At 42.6% G+C, this 21,177-nt stretch overlaps 1 protein-coding gene across 7 annotated transcripts in view; it reads right to left on the reverse strand.

Annotated features, from left to right (window-relative positions):
- Positions 1-21,177, reverse strand: part of EML5 (EMAP like 5) — a 1,317,369-nt gene that overhangs the window by 317,927 nt on the left and 978,265 nt on the right. For 5 of the 7 annotated variants that reach the window (XR_013600929.1, XM_078660021.1, XM_078660020.1 and 2 more), the window contains exon 28: positions 9,347-9,425. The exons of the other annotated variants lie outside the window; for them this stretch is intronic. Coding sequence is in view for 4 of the 5 variants with exons in the window: in XM_078660021.1 (XP_078516147.1) it covers positions 9,347-9,425 (79 nt within the window). In the remaining variant the exon portion in view is untranslated. The remainder of the gene's footprint in view (positions 1-9,346; positions 9,426-21,177) is intronic. 7 annotated transcript variants of the gene reach the window in all.

Here is a 21,177-nt window from a genome sequence, read left to right on the forward strand (position 1 = left end):
AGTCAGACAGGGGTGCGTGTTGTCCCCCACGCTGTTTACACTCTGTATCAATGGCCTAGTCAAATTCCTGGATCAGTGTGATAACTATGCTCCCAGATTAGCAAACATGAGATTCCCTGCCCTCATGTTTGCTGATGACACTTTGCTGGTCTCCAAGACCCTCATGAGGCTCCAGAAGCTGCTGGACCAGTTTATTTCTTTCTTCCAAATGAGGAAACTGGAGATCAATGTGAACAAAACTAAGTACATGGTCCAGAATCCAGGGTGCTTAACCAAGACTCATCTCACTCTGGCAGGGGCCCCACTGGAGCTTGTGCGTACATTTGTGTATCTAGGCTTCACTCTAATTGAACACCTCACCTGGGGTAGCAGGCTCACATAATGCAGTCAACGATAAAAAATGGAGCAAGTAGTGGGTGATGTCGTAAAGAAAACACACAGCTCACAGTAGCGATACAGATGTATAAACTTAGGGCCTTGGGGACAGCTGTCTATGGTGCTGACTTGTTGGGGCGTCTGGGCCCGACCTCATTGGCAATGGTGAAAAATCGCTTCATGCGCCAGTTGGTGGGTGTTCCTGTAAGCACTCATATGCTTTCACAGAGGCTGGACTTTGGGGTTAAAGACCTCTCCCACAGACGTGCATTGCACCCCTTACTTTACTGGAAGAGGATATGGGCTACCCTGGAGTTATCAGCCTATCAAGAAGGGTTAGAGGGCATTTTGTTGGAAGTGGGCTCTTGTAGAGTCTCATGGCAAAAGCATGTGAAGAGTACACTGTCAGAGATTGTCTTTGTGGTCTGTGGAGTGCCCCGGACCAGGATGGGTCCCTTTCCAAATCATTTATCAAGACTACATATTGGCAAAATAGAGATAATCACTTACAAATACAGTTGAGCCATGGATCTTTAACACATACCTTTCTTAGAGCTAAGGACACCTTTAAACAAGAGGATTTTCTGGATGAAATAGAACTCCCTCCAGGCAGGCGACTGTATTTAACATTCCGGTATGGAACTTTGCCTCTACAGGCATTCACTGCTAAGTGGGAGCACACATCATGGGTCAACGAGTCGCAGTGCTTATCCTGTGGCGACCAAAAATAAACTATTGAGCACATTATCTTGTTTGTCCAACCCTTGTTACCTATAGGAGGTGTTGGATATTCCCGCTCTGTCGAAATTTGGGAAATAGGGAAAACAAAGAAGCACTCACGATTTTGAGACACCATACAAGTACTTTTTGCTCTCTCTCTCGTTTTCTGATGGGTGTGTGGAAAGTAAGGCACAGGATGAGCACTTTCCATGGAAATTTGTTTAATGGTGATCTGTAAAACGGTAATTGAAATAACAGCTGAAGAATAAGATGTGCAATACTTATTTGTAGAATATAGGAACCTTTTTAGAGTATTTATATATTTTAACCTTTAGTGGCTGCCCAATTTATTTTACTATGTGCAACTTATGTATAGCTTAATGTGCAGTTATAGGACCAGCTGGCTACGCACGTATGTTAAGGAACAACTTCAGACAGGGAGATATCAGGTATTTCTTGATGTATTGCATACAACTACCCTGTTTCAGGAGCCTGACTAATAGTAAGGAGTTGTTGCCTGTCCTAATGTTTACAACATTCCACATTTTATATCATATATCTTAACCTGGTTTTATCATATGTTTTTTTTTCCCAAACTCATGTGCTTTTATGGCTTACAGCCTAAATAAACATATATTGATTGATTGAATTGGGAAGCTGCTCTTTCTTGCACATTCTTTCAATTGGCCAAGTTGTGGCAGCCATCTTGTTTTCACGTTTTGGATAGCGCTCTAGCACAGCTAAACCATGTGCAGTTCAGGAGCAGTTTATTTAAATCACACACCTGTGCTTTGGTGCCAGTGGCATGCCAATGGCAAGCTCTTGCGCCCTTCGGGGACCAGTAGCCAGGAACTCTGGGACTCTGTGTATGTTATGTACTTTGCGCAAAGTACATAACATACACAGAGCACCAGTTGTTGGCACTCTGAACTCGGGATAACGAAAAGTGTAAACACTGTATTAATATTAAGCCTGGGCGTAGCACTTCGCTACGCCCACGGAGTGAGCGTAGTGTTGCCTACTTCGCCATTTGCGAAGTAGGCGTAGCAGGCAACACTACGCCCACTCACGGGCGGCCGCGCATGCGCATTACTATCCATGATGGCGGCGCGGTTACCAGAGGGAGCCCCGGAGACGCAGCGGACAAGGTAAGTGGTGTTTTATTGTTTTTAAAATAATTATTTCAGTATTTAGGGAGGGAGGCGGGTGGTATTTAGCGAGGGCGGGAGGGAGGCGGGTGGCGCGTAGTGGGGCTACGCGAAGTGCATAGGTGGACGTAGTTTCTGGTCCACTTCGCATAGCTTCGCGTAGCCCCACTACGCCTACTACGCCCAGGGTTAATTAATATCACCGCTGGCAGCAGAGTCTGCCCAAATTGCCCATTTAAATTGAATCAGCCACCTCAAGAAACCAATAGGAAAGAGAATCCCACAGAATTAAAATTACTCCTCATAAACTGCAGGTCCCAGCCAAGGCACTATTCTGAAATTAACATCATACTCAGCGAACAGCAGCCGGAGGCGCTGCTCCTCACAGAAACATGGCTGCACAAAGACGCAGAACCAGACGTGGTACAAGCGTTACCCCCAGGATATCATATACTTAGACGAGACAGGAGTTCTGGGAAAGGAGGTGGGATTGCCATCATCATGAAAGAGCAAGTAAAGGGACGCATGGATCCTATTACTATTCAGGACTGTGAGACCATGGGATTCACACTCACCTTCTCCCCTACATGCTCACTATCAGGAATTTTAATATACCGACCCCCGGGCCAGTGTGGGACATTTATTAAATCCCTCACAGACACAGTGGCAAATAGGGCAAACTCTGCCACTAACTTTACTATTTTAGGAGACCTCAATTTACACTTAAAGTAAACCCACTAAAGACAAGGCCCTTAACCTCTCTCAAAACATGCAGCCATTACAAACCGACCAAAAAGTCAACAGCCCGACACATGATAAAGGCCACACATTAGACCCAGTATTCTCAAACTAAGATAATCTCTCTGTAGAGAACCCACTCCCAGTCCCTTGGTCAGATCATTTTATAATCCCAATTAGTTGGAAGTCATCTAGAAATGTCCCTAACGATCGGACAATAAAGAACTGGGACCGATCGTGGGCAAAACTAGATCGTGAAATTTGGTCTGATACACTGTCTAGCACCAGCCCCAAAGGTAACCCTGATCCCAGCATAGCAAACGACAACTTCAAACAATGGATAGAAACATCACTGGACTCCATTATTCCTTACAAATGGAGATCAAGGAGACCGACAGAAAAATGATTCCAATGGAATACCCCTGAAATTCGAGAAGTCAAGCAAAAATTTAAAAAGCTAGAGAGGGCCTGGAGGAAGGACCACTGCCCAGAGAAAAAAACAAAATACAGAGAGGCGATTAAGAATTATCAGATAAAAACTAAAAGAGCCCAGGCCCAATACCATGAGGAGAAAATTAACGTGGCAGCCAAGCCCCCTCAGGGAAATTGCAAGAATAGTAAAACTACTTTCACACAGCCCCCAGCCTGAAAGGTCCATAGAATCAGCCCCCCAGCGTTGCATGGAGTTGGCAGAATTCTTCAATAAAAAAATCCTATACATATATAATGTCTTTCCCCCACCCCGGAGCCAGAGAAGCCGAATACAAAATTGGGAAGTATTATGGAGGGTCCGGACCACCTTGTCGACCTCCCAATCCTATATTTGAACAACCTCACCAAATTATTCAAGACAGTGACATCCGGATCTCCCTGTGATCCAGTACCAGTCAACAAGCTGCACAAAATAAAAGAGGTTATACTACCGGTTCTACTGGAAGTGCTCAACTAATCCATAAGCACTGCGGTAGTACCATCAATCTGGAAACACACAATGGTTAAAGCACTTATAAAAAAAAAAAAAAACTCAATCCTGAGATTTGGAGCAACTACCGACCGGTCTCGCTACTTCCCTTGACTATCAAAATCTTAGAAAAACATGTAAACAAGACCCTTACTTACTTTCTTGAGTTTCATAAGATTCTACACACCTCCCAAACAGGATTCTGACCTAACCATGGCACCGAAACAGCACTACTTACATTTATGGAGGAAGCACGAAAAGTGCTTGATCTGGGAGGTACAGTGGCAATTATCCTGCTTGATCGGAGTGCCGCATTTGACACTGTAAATCATGGCATTCTACTGGATAGACTTAAGGAGGTGGGAGTTGCAGGCAAAGCTCTATCCTGGCTTGAATCCTTCCTAACAGATAGAACATTCCAGGTATTTGAAGGTAGGCATACATCAATAAAGATCCCTCTAACCTGGGGGGTCCCACAGGGGTCATCGTTGAGCCCTACCCTTTTCAATGTGTACTTGAGACCCATGGCTGAGATAGTCCTTCCGTATGGGGTCCAAATAGTAACCTAAGCGGACGACACTCAGCTAGTGGTTGCCCTCAACCACCCTAAGAAGAGCGCAGTCGACCTTGAATCGTGCCTAGGAAAGGTGGCCACCTGGATGGACCAATTGTACCTTAAGCTTAACGGGGAGAAGACAGAGCTAATGATTCTCAGCAATGCCATTAGGAGTCCCCCAAAACTGAACTGGCCGACGCGCCTGGGCCTAGCCCCAAAACCCAAAGAAAGGATCAAAAGCTTAGGAATCTGACTAGACAGGTCACTAAAACTAAACCACCAAGCAGTCCAAGTAGCAGCTATATGCATTGGAATACTGAGGCAATTGAGGAAAATATTGCCTCTGCTCCCGGAAACAGCACGTAGAACCATGGTACAGGCACTGATACTGCCTCGGCTAGACTACTGTAATTTACTATACCAGGGGTACCCCGAAGGCCACCACAAGTAAATTGCAGGTGGTGCAGAACTGCACAGCCAGGCTGCTACACAACACCTCTAGAAAACACTCAGCTAAACCAGCATTGAAAGCATTGCACTGGCTACCTATCTCAGAACGCATAATGTTCAAGTCACTCTGCATCACGCACAAAACCCTCTAGGGTACAGGTCCTAAAATTAACCGCTCGCTCATGTGTACGTTCGGGCGTTCGTATGTTCTCATATAATGCATCCATTCTTTGGAATACACTCCCGATCCAGCTCAGATCAATGATTCACCACTTAACATTCAGGAAACAACTAAAAACGTGGCTGTTCCAGCAATTGCAGTGAGACCAACACTTTCTTGTGGCTGCATATAGCGCTGGGATGCCTAAGGTAGCCATGCGCTTTACCAAGAATGAATTAATAATAATAATCTGTACCCATCTGCACCCCAGATGCCTTCTCCACTGAAACCTCTACTGGGTCTTATTATGGTAGGAGGATGTACTCAAGGAAAGAATTACTCCAGCAAGCTCCTACTGACACCATTACCACAGGTACAGTCTCAAAACTGTACTTCATCATGGATGTGTATTCAACCTTCGATACACTCCACTCGAGGTAACATGACAGCCAATTCATTTTCCTAGCTGCACTCTCATCTGGGGCTAATGTCCAAGCCTCACATTCAAAGGTACCGGAGCTATGTCATACTACTGTGGCTAAGGGTCAGCTGCATGCAGCCTGCTACATGTCCAATCCCTGATAAAAAAAAAGCTGACCTCATTTTTAATTGTATTGATGACCACGATCATGGTTTCTTTTTTATTACAGAAACATAGATTAAGGATGCAAATACTCCAGATATATATTCAGAACCTCCTTGTTATAAAATACTTCATTTAGCTTTATCTAGTAGAAAGAATTGCAGATATTTTTAGGGAACACCTTAAAGTATGAATCTTCCATATGGACGGGTCTCCTTATGGTGAAACACTATTCTTCTCTCTCTTACTGTTTCTGATGCTTTTTCCAGCTCTCTGCTTTAACATACTCCTGGAAGTCCAGTTGAAGTTTGTGAGAAATTTGCAAATGATGATTCGCCCTAGTATTAAATTAATCTAAATGTGTTCTAGTACGAGATTTTAATATGTGGGTTGTTTCTGCTTCTCTAAATGTTCTCCTTTCTTGTACATCAGAAGGTATAATAATAATTAGTCTCTTAGAGGACTCAATCTGAGGGCCATACCTTAGACTTAATATTTGGGTCCGAGATTTTATTAGTGACTTAAAAGAACTGCCTGTTATTTACTAAGACCACTTAGCACTTATGTTTGCAATAAAACTTGATAATATGTGCACTAAACCCGTTAATGCACATCAGTCACTTGTGGCCAAATATAAGCAGCCTAACATTTCTTCCTCAAAACTTGGCACATTGCTAGAGAACCAATGTTGTAACTTGAACAACAATTCTAAACAAAATAACACCAATAATAATACCAGAATTGTTTCTGCTTGAGATGTCGTTGCTCTGATAGTTAACTATTTTTCCCCATCATAGGTCCCAATCAGCCCCATAGTACTCCAGTAAGATAGCAAATGGTAAAAGTGGTTGTGAAACTCTAGAAAGGAAATGCTGCAAATAATATTCCTTGGAAGATAAGGGAAGGGCTCAATGTTTATAGGGCATAACTCAAGCAAACTCATTTAAAACATAGTGGTAACCACATTCTTTAAAATTACAGTGTCTCTCAGAAGTATTTCTAAAATTGTTAAGGAGTTTTTAAGGGATAATGTCTCTCCTCCTGGCGAGCCCCTCTCTCAAGAGCTATGTGACTCAATTTCTAATTTCTTTATGGAGATGATCCAGACAATTTATAAATCCTTCACTCTCTCAATGGTAGTGTGCTTTCAGTGCTGTCAGAAGTCTTTCTTGAATCAGTGAAATGTGTATTTGAATTATTACTACTACGGATTTGGCCTAGTAAATTTTTAAATCCACTGGGTTGGGATGACTCGATGACCCATGTCCTGTGCAAAGTTTCCATAAAATGCTACCTAGCACTTGACTCCCTTTTTGTTATTAACTTACCCTTCTATTAAATCTGGCAGCCTGCCAAATGAATGGAAGTAGGCATGTAGTCGAGGTGCTAAAACATGGTATAGGATCTGTAGAATTATCGCTGCTCCTTAACTTGCAGCAACACGCTTCCATCTTGTCTTTTCTGAGCACTTCACTGATTGCCTGTTGAGAAGCGTATTCTTTTTAAAAGCCTTTGTATTTGTTTAAAACTTTCATGATCAAGTCCCCGCTTTTGTTAAGCAATTGTTCTCATGGTAAGTTCCATTAAGAACACTTGGCTCCTTAAAACTAATACAGCTCATCAAGGGGGCAGATCTTTTGACTTTAAGGTTGCAACCTAAGTAGATCCTGCTCTCTTACAATCTTAGATGTCAAACCAACCTTTTTAAATGCAGAAAACAGATTAAAAGCGTTTACTTAGTAGTCTAGTCTGTAGTTGCAGCTGGTTGTTACTTCCTTAGCACCAGGACATTTTCAGGTAATAATGCGCTTTATAAATAACAATTAATATATAAACAAAAAAGAGGAGAAGTCTCATCCTGGCTGGGTAGATGAGGGTCATTGAGTTTGTTGCCTCAGAGGTTGGCATGCCTTCCATCTGAGAACATAAGGATCTAACACTCCCTTTAAGCATTAGTTGAGACTTTGCCCTGACCATCTACAATGCTAATGAACCTGCTATGTATTTGTAAGATCTACACATGACTGAGCTTAGGGATATGGGACAATCAAACGCATCACTTTGAAGAAAGAAATCCCTCCCTTCGTTTAATGAAAGGCAACAAAGGAGCACAGCACGAAAACGGCCATTTGTATTCACAAGCTAAAATCTGTAAAAATATGATTTTACCACAACAGCCCTCAATCCTTTACATTTGCATCTGTTTAGTAACTTAGATGGCTCACACGCATTTGGCCTAATTACAATAACGTTTTTAACTCCTGGTCAAAGTTTGCAGACTTTTCAGTGGTACAATTAGAAATGTATATCTTGTTTGGAGAACTCTGGTTCATTCAATCAGAAGGTGATGTTGTCTAAATTCTGAGCTCAGTGAAATTTTGAGTGAAGCATGGACATAAAATCAGACGTGTTTATGGCCTCTTTGCCTGTATCTGGTGAAATCAGCTGAGTGGATGTTAATTGTCTTATTGGCTACAAGCTGTAAATTTCCATTGTTCATTATGTACCATCACCTCGGCTCTGACAACTAATGTCCTTGTGGGGGTGTTAAGCTCTGTTAACAATATGAGCGTGGCAAAGGTATTTCATTATCATTTAGTGTTCTTCTGTAGACCATGTGAAAGAAGTCTTGATATTCAACAAAGTCCTGTATCAATATTCCGACCTTATTGAACCTCAAACTGCCAAGATGTTGCTACTCATTTTTCGCTTTAGGATTCTACCGCAAGCTAGTTTTACTGCTAGGGGGACAAATGTGACTTAACTACTGCTTACTAGCCATTTTGCTATGGAGTGAAAACTAAAATACAAATGTTTCTACTGCACTCATTCTTCCTTAAGAAGATCTTGCTTATTACTGTCCTATGACAGATTGGCATTAGAAATGTCTACCTAGCAATATCGGCCAGCTAGAAAGTGAACGAGTTCCATGTAATGATGCCGTAACTAGATATTTACTATATTTATGGCAAAGCATGAAAAATGTGTGAAATCAGCTTCTTAAATGTCAGCACTGCTTGCTCTTGACTGCTTTTTGAATGACACACAGTAAAGTTCCTACAGTTGGTACTAATCTTTTAGTCATTTATGATTCATGTAAAGTGCATCACTCTGAATGCACTTGTATGTCAGGTCCTAGTAAAACGCATTGTTCTATATGTACTTTATATTTGGTAAATGTGTTTCGTATGAATAATATTTTTGTGATGCAAGTTGTAAGAAATCAATGATAAATATAAGTCAGGGTGTCTAATATCCTCCCATGCACACAGTTACAAATGCACACACCACTTGAGTGCTCATACTCCAACTGTACTTACCATGATTACCAGTGAGTCTGTGTCCTGAATTATCTGGGTTCCTAATTCTACTGTCAGGGAAGGGAGAAGGTTGGCAGAGCACTGTGTGTGCGGTCCTTCAATGCTACTACTACTCGCATGTCAGATTTGTGGGTATGCATGGAATTGTAATGGGAGTTCCGGATTTTACAGTGAATTTCTGACACTTCCCCAAAGCACTATTACATACAGTTCATGAAGAACACATCAGCTTAAATACATTAGTTTGACATTTTTCATTCATGCAGACATAATGGACGGCCAGTTGTGGCCCATGCACGCATTGACAAGTATGCATACCCGTGTTTTGTCCTTACCTCAATAGGCCTCTTTTTTTTGCCGACATTGTTCGTCTGAAGCTTTTCTGGCTGTGGCAGCGCCCTACTTACAGGCGGTCTGAAACAAAGAACTGTGAATAAGAAAAGGCGATCCGTCACCCATTCTGCACTTAGATCAACACCTTCTGGTTGAATGTACGTCCACTGATAAGAGACAGTTCAGGACATTGGGTTTAACATAGTTGGCGCTTTGGAGGTCCCTTCGCCCTGTCCAGTGAGCAAGAGGGGACACTGGCACTTCTTTAAGAGTTCTAAAAGTGGGTATAGAACTGGACTCATCATTGACTCAAGCAGGACAGGTGATATACTGAAACATGGGTACCATATGGTCCTATAATGGGGCAAGTGATTTCATGTTTACAACATTCTACCGCCAAAATACAGTTACTAAGGAGATGGTATATACTAGTACGCAGCCGCTGCCCGTGCAGGTAAGAGCAGTGGGGCCAAGTTGGGAAGGGATTCAATAGACGACCACGAGGGAAAATTAAATAAATAATTCATTTTCCCTCGTCGTCGTCTGACGAAATCCCGACCCCTCCACTCAGCCCCACCGCTCTTGCCTGCACGGGCCATGGCTGCTAGTAACAGGCTGTCCAAAACAGTTTGCCAAGATTTAGGTCCGGGCGGTGGGAACGGAATGGTGTGTAGGAGATATAAAAAAAAAAGAGTACTGATAAGGGATGACGTCACTGAGTTCTTAATTGTATGGCTGGCAACGATAATAGAGAGAAATGCTCATTGTTTGGAAAGGTTACCTATACAGTAAATAATTTGTTCAGAATTTGAGACTGCAGTATTGCGCAGATCACTTTTAAGTACAGCCAACGTGGCACAACTAAGATTTTCCATGGCCCTTCTTGGCTTTTCTTTTATTGTAAAAAGAATGTGCAGTTTCTCCGTTATGTTGGATTTTAAATGAATAAAACAAGATTAAAACATATTTAGCAGTTTGGAAGAGTATCTATATAATGTTAGTGTAAAAGAAATCTGCTCCAGGATGAATGAAAAATTATATATATATATATATATATATATATATATATATATATATATATATATATATATATATATATATATTAAAATCTCGGGTCTCTACTTTAGCAAAGACTGCAGAAAATACCTTTCACAAGGTAATTGCGACTAATAACACAATATATTCTCTCTACAGCCATTATCTTTCACTAACGGCATTGACAATGCGCAGCCAGTATATTTCAGAGGAAGCTTTGAAGCCGTAGTACTGAAATAGTACTCAACCAAAATATGGGCGGGCAACTTGTCTGTGAGTCTTGAAGGTTTGAACAATAGGCAGAGCAGATCTGAAATTCATCCTCCAGTGTTTTCTGTGCCCCCGCTTTGGATCGCCTGATGTTAGAAGACTTAGTATTCAGGTCCTGCTAGCTTGGTGGCACCTATAATACCGGTACTTAGGACTGTTGGATCCAACCTGGGATAGACACAGGCCCGGCTGCTGAGTCTCCCCACTACGGAAATGTGTGAGCGGTCAGGAACGGCAACCTTACAGCAGTCTATCGTTTGGGAAGTGCTGCGGAGGATAGGGAAGATCAGGAACTATAAGTCCTCTTTGAGGTCCCAAGGATTCCCTTCCTGACCTCTACATTGTTATTGTCCGCTACAGGGGTTCAATTCAGATGACCTGAAGAGAGAAGCTACATGCAGACTTAACAAAACTGAATATTTTTCATATATTTTACTTTAGATTTCAGGGAGATCCTGTGAATGACTGTGCAACTGCTCACAGCATTATAAATCGAGATTGCAGCCGTACTGCTAAACCACATTACATTTGGGAGTCCTCCAAATCCGTCATACATAGTCTATGAATACAGCACCAGCACGTCACTCATAACTATTCGCTGGGTAAATAATAAAAGACACACATTTTTGTCCTCTGCTAAAAAAGAAAGCGAATTCCAAATTAGAAAAGAAGTTGGAAAAATCGTAAGGGGGTCTAGACCAATGAGATGATTGAAATCAACTGTGATTTGCACTAAATCAAATAGAAGCATTCACAAAGCCAAAATGCTGCCAGTCTATGATAGGCATATTAGCGTTGCCAATTCTTGTTTGTATTTGCAGTCAGCACTGTGGGCCATTGTTATGTCCACAAGTTTGAAAACACAAACCCAAATCATGCGGGTCAATTTGCAACGTACCAACAAGTCCAAAAGAGCTAAGTGAAATAACCAAATTTATAGAAAGACAATTTTATGGATCCTGGTTCAACCCTGCTTTGAAATTAGTGAAGCAGGTTTGGAAAAGTGATTCATTTGTTAATTTCCCATCCTCAGGAAGTGTATTGCTTGTCATCAGCCGGTACAATGCTGGTAGATCCGCAGGTTTTGTTGTAGGCAAGGTCGTGACCACAAGTGGTTCTTTGCCACCAGCTGTCTTTGTACGTGAAAGTGAGTTTTGTCACACTTAGCGTCCCCCAAGGCTCGATCCTCTCCCCGGCCCTCTTCAATCTCTTCATGGAACCACTCACAAGCATACTTAAGCAAGCTGGAGTTAAATATCACCTATATGCAGATGATACACAACTGTACTACAAAATCCAATCTCCCAGTGACATCCGACATCTCAATGACACACTAACCAAGATACAATCCTGGTTTCGCTTGAACCACCTAAATCTGAACCCGGACAAATCTGAATTATTTATTTACACAGCTCAAAGCACTCAAAATGAAACACAATAATGTATAGTACAGTTATCAATGTCCAATGTCTTTTATTCAGACATATAATCTCCTTTAATTTCTCCAAATTTGTTATTTTCTTCTGTACTTGAGTAAGTTTCTTCTTATATTCAACAGCACCAGGGATCATTTCATAAGTTTCTTCACTTATTTAACAACACCATAGATTATGCCTTGCCAACACGTGTTTCGTCCGTTATTATTATTAGTGGAGGAGTGTGGCTCACTGATTAGAGCGGCAAACCCTGATGCAGAGGTCTGGCCCGGGACCAGGGTTCAATTCCCGACGCGGCAGGGTCCTGAGCCCAAAATGTCCACAGACTCGATAATTCTCGCCTCGGTGCCTATTCTAATCATGGGGTCCCACGCTGCAACTCTGGGCAATAGTTGCTTAATCTCCACTACGGCAGCCCACCCCGCTGCGGGATGCCTGGCTTTCACCCTGGGGATACCCAGTAGGGGTTATCCCACAGGGAAAAAGCCAGGACGGGTTCCCACGGCAAGCGCCTTGATGCCTTCGGGTGATACGTGCGCTATATAAGTTGCAATACATTTACATTTACATTACATTACATTATTAAAACTCGGCATTTGTCAGGGCTCTCGACTGTTGACTATTCATCAGGCTTGAATCTTTATGTTTCGTACTGGATGGTCCATTATTATTGTTAATCCATGATCAGTCGTAGGGTTCGGTATAAATGCAGCTCAGTATTAGGATGCCACGTACGCCAGATATACGGGATTACCTAACCGTGAGGCATGAATTCATCCTAATACTGAGCTGCATTTATATCGAACCCTATGACTGATCATGGATTAACAATAATAATGGACCATCCAGTATGAAACTTAAAGATTCAAGCCTGATGAAACAGTAGAGAGCCCTGACGAAGTCCAAGTTTTAATAATAACGGACAAAACACGTGTTGGCAAGGCATAATCTATGGTGTTGTTAAATAAGCGAAGACATTTATGAAATGATCCATGGAGCAGTGTAAATAATTTTGTGCAAGAAGAAGATTCTGTTCCTCTTCTGTGTGTTGGAGATTGGATGGCTCTCCGTCCTCCTGAAGCACCTAGATTTGGTTATTGACTGATATTGACCTAACAAGAGTGTAAGCCGGTGCCCAGCCACCACATCTTTATTAGTTTGAAAACTGAATTAATATTGTTCTCTCTGAAACATAACCACCTACCAATCCAAGATTGGCTCAAGAAACTGGATGCCCCGGACTGCTCCCTCATCCTCTCGGACTTGGCAAAGTCACTAGGCATTACCCTGGACAAGAACTTGTCAATGAAGGACCACATCAAACACTCTGCCAAAGGTGCACTGTACTTCCTAAAACACCACAAGAAAATTAAACCTTTCATCCCCCAGGATGATTTTAAGACAATAGTTCAATTCCTAGTCCTCTCTAGACTGGTCTATGGGAACACCATCCTAACAGGAATACCAAAATCCCACCTAGCCCCACTAAGGTCAGTCCTCAACATTGCAGTCCGACTCGTTACAGGCGTGAAACAGTTTGAACATATCACACCAACCCTTAAATCCCTCAACTGGCTTCCTATTGAAGGTAGATATATTTACAAGTCTGCATGCATCACACACAAAACCCTTCACACACATCCCCACAACTACCTAAACAGCAAACTCGTGAAAGCAGGAAGAGCCAGAACTCTGAGAAGCTTTAACTCACTTCTTCTCATCCTTCCGAAATTGAAAAAGAAAACCACCCAGTCCCGATCTTTTTTGAGTAATGTACCCAGGTTGTGGAACACACTCCTGATTATACTCCGATGCAACCCCTCCTTCTCCTGCTTCAAAAGGGACATGAAACTCCATTTCCTCGACAAATACTTTACAGACAAAGCCAACAGAGCCAGGATCCGATAACCCAGTTGACTCTCCTTACCATCTACACCATCAAAGATGGTCTTTTTGACTGTTTCACCTACCTAAGTTATTACATGACTCACCCCTCTAATGTATTCTGTCTTAAAATTTTTATTGTTATGCAGATCTCCTCATGTATCCTTATACCATGTTTTTCACCATTCTATATCATTCATGCTATAAAGTGCTCTGATACCCACGGGTCTAGCTAGCGCTATATAAAACACATAAATAAATAATAATACGTTTTCTCCACGAATCATTTTTTTTGCTTGTTATCGTTATACAGGCCTTGAGGTACAGGTACTTCGGTACGATAAACATTGGATGGGTATAGTATGAGCAGATATTACTGAATCTTTCACGTTGTTTAGATACAGAAGAGTACTCTAATATTTGTAGAGTGCAATCAATATGAGCAAAAAGAACAGATGATGGACGGAATGCTGAAAAATGCAAACATTCACCCCCAGTCACAGATCTGGGTTTAATCCAGAATTGTTTTGCTTACCACCCTACCCTGGTTTGGACCCATCCATATGCAAATCAGCCTTGACCCTGCTTCTCATGGAAAAAGTCCAGCCCAAACTGCCAAGTCAGTCCCCCTGAACTGGAAACAAGCATCCTGGGACTGGTTTCAGGGTATTACCCCTCTCCAGCCAAGCTAGCTTGAATTCAGTGGCACAGTGAGCATGGGATCCACGTCTGGAATACCCTTCCCACTTAAGCCGACAAAAGCAAAAAGAACAGATGATGGACGGAATGCTGAACAATGCAAACATGCACCCGCAGTCCCAGATCTGGATTTAACCCAGATCTCTTGAATAGGGGTGAGTGTTTGACAAGTTTCAGCACTCTATCCATCATCTTGTGTATGCTATGATCGCCTTAAGTGGCCATGGGCATGCCCAGATGTGGATTCCTTGCTCACTGTGCCACTGGCTGATGAGGGGTCATACCCCGAAACCGGCCCAGGATACTTGTTTCCGGGGTAGGGAGGACCGGGCCTGACAGTTTGGGCTGGACTGTTGACATGAGGAGCAGGGTCCACACTTATTTGTAAATGTCCATGTCCAAACTGGGATGGCACGGTGAGCTAAAGAATGATGGATTTAACTCATTCAACTGGGGGTGGGTGTTTGTAATGTTTCATGACTCCATCCATCATCTTGTTAGTGCACTCAATAGGACACCTTTTAATCCTGATGAAAGTGGCAGACCTGAATGAGCTCTTTGTGATGGGGTGAAACTGGTTAGCTTTATTTCATAGTGGGACACCTTGAAACCCCATAACTATCTTGTTTTCCTTATGTGGCAAGATAGGACCAATAACGTATACAACTGCTTGGACACTTTTTTTTACTATTTATTGGTATCCAAGGTGAGGCTTAAGTGTCAAAAAATACAGGACGAAAACTGTCCTCTATGAGAGTGGTTGTACTACATCATACGGCTCCTTGCCATACATACTCTCCTTTCCCTAAAAAAAGACCATTGAGGATTCAGATAAACAAATCATTCACCATCAAAAACATAGGAGTTGGTCTTAGGTAGCAAAAGGCAGAAGCTGTCAGAAGGAGCAAGTTCTTACACCGCCTGCTGATGCATGGTCTGATCTTTGAGGATCCCCCCAGCTATAACAGTTTAATTTGAATTTGGTTCTAATGTACCTTGTCAGAAAGGACAGACAGCTTGAAAAGACATTGAATAGCCACTAAGCATGAGGGTCACAAGTTAATGTTCCTAAGTTTGAGGCTATAGAGCAGGCTTATTTGGTTTGCCTCAGACTTCTCAACCAGTTCATTTGGTCAGTTAGAGAGTTATTATGAGCTATATGGGAAGGATGTGATCAAGGTGTTTCCTCACAGTCCATATGGTGTATTCAAAAGACACACAATTGATGGACGGAATGCAGAACAAATCAAAACATTCACCCCCAGTCAAGAGATCTGGGTTAAAACCATCATTCTTTTACTCACCAGGCCACCCCAGTTTAGACCTGGCCATATGCAAATCAGTCTTGACCCTGTGCCTCATGGGAACAGTCCAGCCCGAACTGCCAAGCCATGTCTTCCCTTGACCGGAAACAAGCATCCTAGGATCGGTGTCGGGGTTTCACCCCTCTTCAGCCAGGATAGCCTCATTCCAGTGGCACAGTGGGCCCAGGACCCAAGTCTGGGCATACCTGGCACACTTAGGGTGAGAAAGCAAAAGACACCCAATTGATGGACGAAATGTCACTGGAGTCAAGCTAATCTGGCTGATGAGGGCTGAAAGCCCGAAACCGATCCTAGGATGCTTGTTTCCAGTCCAGGGAGGACCTAGCCTGGCAGTTCGGGCTGGACTGTTACCATTGGGTGCAGGGTCAAGACTGATTTGCATATGGCTCGGTCCAAACTGGAATGGCATGGCAAGCAAAAAAACTATGGATTTAGGCCCAGATCTCTGTACTGGGGTGAATGTATGACATTGTTCTGCATTCTGTCCATCAATTATTCTTTTTGCAATTGTCACCCCGAGTGGTATCGGTATGCCCAGACGTGGGTCCTGTGCTCTTCATGCCACTGGAGTCAAGCTATCCTGGCTGATGAGGGCTGAAATCCCGAAACCGGTCCTAGGATGCTTGTTTCCAGTCCAGGGAGAACCTGGCCTGGCAGTTCGGGCTGAACTGCTCACATTGGGTGCAGGGTCAAGACTGATTTGCATATGGCTGGGTTCAAACTGGAATAGCATGGTGAGCAAAAAAAACGATGGATTTAGGCCCAGATCTCTGCACTGGGTGAATGTATAGACATTGTTCTGCATTCTATCCATCAATTGTTCTTTTTGCATATGGAGTATTCAGCAAGATTTAAACACATTCAAGGACATCTAGGCAAAGGAAATAAGGTGTGAGGGTTTCAGAACGTGATCTGCAAAAGACTGGGACCCTTAATTTTCACTCTTCATTAGATCCTAACCGGAGATTGATTTAGCAGAAGGTGGCCTTCAGTGAACATGCAGTTTGTTGAAAATGGATGAATGCTCGAATTGCACTGGACACAGAGGTATTTTGGTACACGCTCTGGTCCTGCAGAAAAGTGGTTGTGCGCTGGAAGGAGGTGTTGGAAAGGTTATGATTAATCTCTGGCATGCAATACAGGTTCTTTTTAAATAACAGCCATTGTAGATGAGTGAAGAGCACAAAAGGGTTCTGGCACACTCTGAAGATTGGTCTGTGTGTGTGTGAAATCGAGATCCATCATATTACTCATGAGACCAGACTGATAAACGACCTGTCAGGAGATTAGCTCAAACCAATGGGGACTGGAGCCAGCTACCAGACTAGGGCCTCTGCCTGAGTTTTTGCCAACTCAATGCAACCTGGTGCTAATTATTCGTAAAATATTCAGGAGTACCTCTAGCTATCTGAAACCTGAGTGTGTACCTGAGTCAAAGGTGCACCCAAGATACTACTGCAGAGCACCTGTGCAGCTCAGACACACATCCATGCTCCAGATATCCCAAGGTCACACATGACATGCTACCTCATCCTGAAGATCCCGCATCATTAAATTGGAGTCTACTAAATAGCCTGCCAGTTGTACTGAAGGGGTACCAGTGAAGTGTAGAAGAGAGGAAGGAATCTAGGGCAAGGGTTGATCTGCCCACCAACTTTGAGGCCTCGCCATAGCGAGAAAGAAATTAGGAAAGTTATCAATAGACCATCTGGGGTGCCACACTCCCCAGCATTTTAGTCCTTGAGCCCGGGAGGGACGTCAGGGGTACAGATCTACCTTGTGAAGATAGAAAAGCCACCAGATGCCTTGTCTTGGTCATGGCTGGGTGAACATAGGAAGCCATTAGAATAGAGTTCTTGACCATGAAAACAACAATGAGACACAGGACAAAACTACCAACTTCACTTCCATTTAATGGATAGAGGTGTTAAACACAGACAAGAAACGAGATATAGAAGTGATTTCAGAGACTTTGTGCAGATCAGGAGCATTGCCAGATGTATATGTAGTCACTCAGTCCTGTACCAGAGAAGGTACCCATGCCAGACCAGTCATCTAAGAAGGGAGCACCTCACACCCATATATTGCAGAAATAATAATTCGACTCTTGGTGATTCTGAGCATCATCCTGGCACCATTCTAGTTTGAACAGATGAAGATGCCAAACGGTTCAGACAGTGACAAAACAGTAGTAAACCAAAGGGACGTTGCCAAAGTTGTGTCCCCAGAATAACAGATTTCCCTGGAAGTGACCACATAGCATGACAGGGAGTTTGGCTACATCCTAGCAGGTCATCCAAGCATTTTGTTTGAGTTGCATCAACCAAGTAGAGTCACTAGTGTGGGGGAAGTTGAGGAAGCTGTTAGGGAAGTGAATCCAGTCGGTTCCCAGGACGAAACTCTCACCTCCATGTCGACATTACGAGCAGGGACGTATTGAATAGCTGCTAATAAGAGATGGGAATGTGATTGGGATTGAGAGATCCTAGGAGTTTCAGCGGACCATTCAGAAATAAAGTTACATCATATTGACTGTTGCATGTACAAGCACCCAATGGAACTTTTCTACAGGTGTGTTGATGACGCCAAACTGATCTTCGGTTGGCACATACTACACAGCACTCCTTGCCACACACATGTCCAACGTAGGACTGCTGCTCACTGACCTGCTGGTGGATGGCAACACATTTTATGAAGCTTAATCCACCAAAGGCATATCTATGCTTAAGTATGTCTGATCCCTACTCTCTGGCCCTTCCTTCTGGGCTTTTGTCTGACCTTGGTTTGCAACTAAAGCATTCATCTAGATGCTAATCTATTCCTCAAATCCAAAATCTCTAGAGTGATGAATGCCAGTTTTTTTCATACAAAAAAAGCCTTGAAATTCTTTCTTTCATTCCATACCATATCTGTGCCTTCGTCCAGTTCAGACTACAATTCCTTCTACCTAGCAGCTCCTGAAAACATTCAGCACTTTCTACAGTTGCTGTAAAATGCAGCAACTCGACTGATTAGCTGCCTCCCCATACATAAATGTATCGCTCTTCACATTGAAATAACTACATTGTCTCCCAACCATATACAGAGTAATCTTTAAAGTTAGGGTGATCCTCTATAGAACCAGGCACTAAAAGTTTCCTGATTTTATGGGCAAGAAATCTTCATGGTACACACCCAGCAGATCCTATCACTCTGCCCATTACTTGTTTTCGACTGTCCCCAGATCTCGGACAGTAACTTACAGGGATAAAGATATTGCTATAGCCACAGGCAAGGCTTGAGACACTAGAACTTTAACGATTTGAATCTTCCTTATTATGCGCCAAAACGTTTTTCCACTAACCAATAGATGGCTGAGATACCAATGAGAAACTTTTTACTCCGACAACAGAACACAGGCAATGGGAGAAGGCTGACCTTGTTGGGATCCAGCTCCTGGCTGGCTATGTTGGGGTCCAGCTCATGGGTGGCTTCAGGGCTCAAAAGCTTAGACAAAATGATACTGTGACCCTCCTATTACATACCCACCATACTATGAATTAAAACGTGCCTCTGCTGGTTTCACCCATAGCATTAGGGCCAATGCCAGAATCCATTGCTTTCCTACTTACTCTCCATTGTGATACTATGCATGCTTGCACTCTAAGTGATAAAATGTAGCTCATCGAAAAGGAGCGAAGACAGGTTTTGGGTAGCCAATGTGCAGGTGGTGACTACTGATATGGTTGGATTTACATGATTTTTGTCATGAAGGAATACAGTGACTCGGATTATTGATGGTAGAATTATGTCCGGGGAGGTATGATGGAATCATATGGCATTATTGCCGTAGTGTGCCTGTGTTGGGCTCAAAAGAGCACTTTTGTTAGGCTTGGGTATGATTGGTAATATCATACTACATGCTTAGGATGAAATCATTCCTTTTATATGCGTACTGTACAAATGCTCATTTTTCGTGTGCAACCTTATCAAATGCATTTTGTGTATTTTGGGTGGGATTGTAAACACATGCTTTAGATATGTTTTAGTGCTTATAATTTAGTAATGTTAAACATAATAAAGTGAAGTGGGTGTTGTATATGAATTTGGGACCCTAGTGTAATTTTCCTGATTCATGCCCATATATAGGTATACATCTCCCAATCCTTATATAGGCATAGAAATCATAACCATATTTAGACTTAGCCTATGCAGTCCAAATATAGCATGGCTACTTCCACTAGTTCCAAAAATCCACAAAGATTTCTTGGAAAAACCCGCCTTCAGGAGACAGGGACTTCCCCTTGCTTGTATATTGATTTATCCAAGAACTCATGGAGTTTTCAAAGAACTGAGTCTTTGATGACTTTATTATGTTACCTAACGTCAAACTCGGCACCTTCAAGGTATAAATATGCCCACACTTGCCCAGGCAAACACACGGTGGTTTGGAGCAGTTCGACTATCTACCTACACGACACAGCTCGCCGCAGCAATCGCCGAAGGAAGCCGACCCTCCAGCAGACGCACTGAGAAAGACGCTGTCTTTTCTCTTGCCGAGAAATCCAGCTCCAGTGTTTCCAAGCTACCCTTGCGGGTTGTTGGGAAATCGAGTCTTGAGAGAGAGCTACCAGACCTCCTTCATCCTAAAACCAAGGTACGGAGCTGATTAGACCCTTAGAGAATTCTTGGATAGGTTTTTGGAAAAAGAATACTGAAACTAAGCTACACCTCACTTACTTCTTCCCTTGTACTAGACCTAGGTTAGGTACACCGGGGTAGGCATATTTTAGAAGCACCAGTTGAGTACTTTTTAGTCTTTATTTATTAATGTATGTATTCTATATATTTTATGGCTTAGAAACCATATCATGCTTTTACAGTATTATTTTATAATACTCTTCGTACTGTACGCATTGTAATTTGCAACCAGTATTAGGATTGTAGCAGTTCATTTCCTCTGCATGAGAAAGAAGACTGTTCAATAAATACTTTTTTATTGAAAAGGCCGTCTCTCTATTTCTCTGCACCACTGGTGAAACGAAGCATGCACGATTGACTGAGTGAAATAACTATCTATTGTTTCTGCGACTCTGAAGATACGTTTTTATCTCGGGAAACAACGTTGTCATGTTTTATGCAGTTGTCAGAAACTAATCCCTTCTTGTTCATTCGAGAAAGTTTCTAGTGACCTCTGACCTAGCT

This window comes from Lissotriton helveticus, chromosome 9, assembly GCF_964261635.1.
Source record: "Lissotriton helveticus chromosome 9, aLisHel1.1, whole genome shotgun sequence".
Taxonomy (NCBI): domain Eukaryota; kingdom Metazoa; phylum Chordata; class Amphibia; order Caudata; family Salamandridae; genus Lissotriton; species Lissotriton helveticus.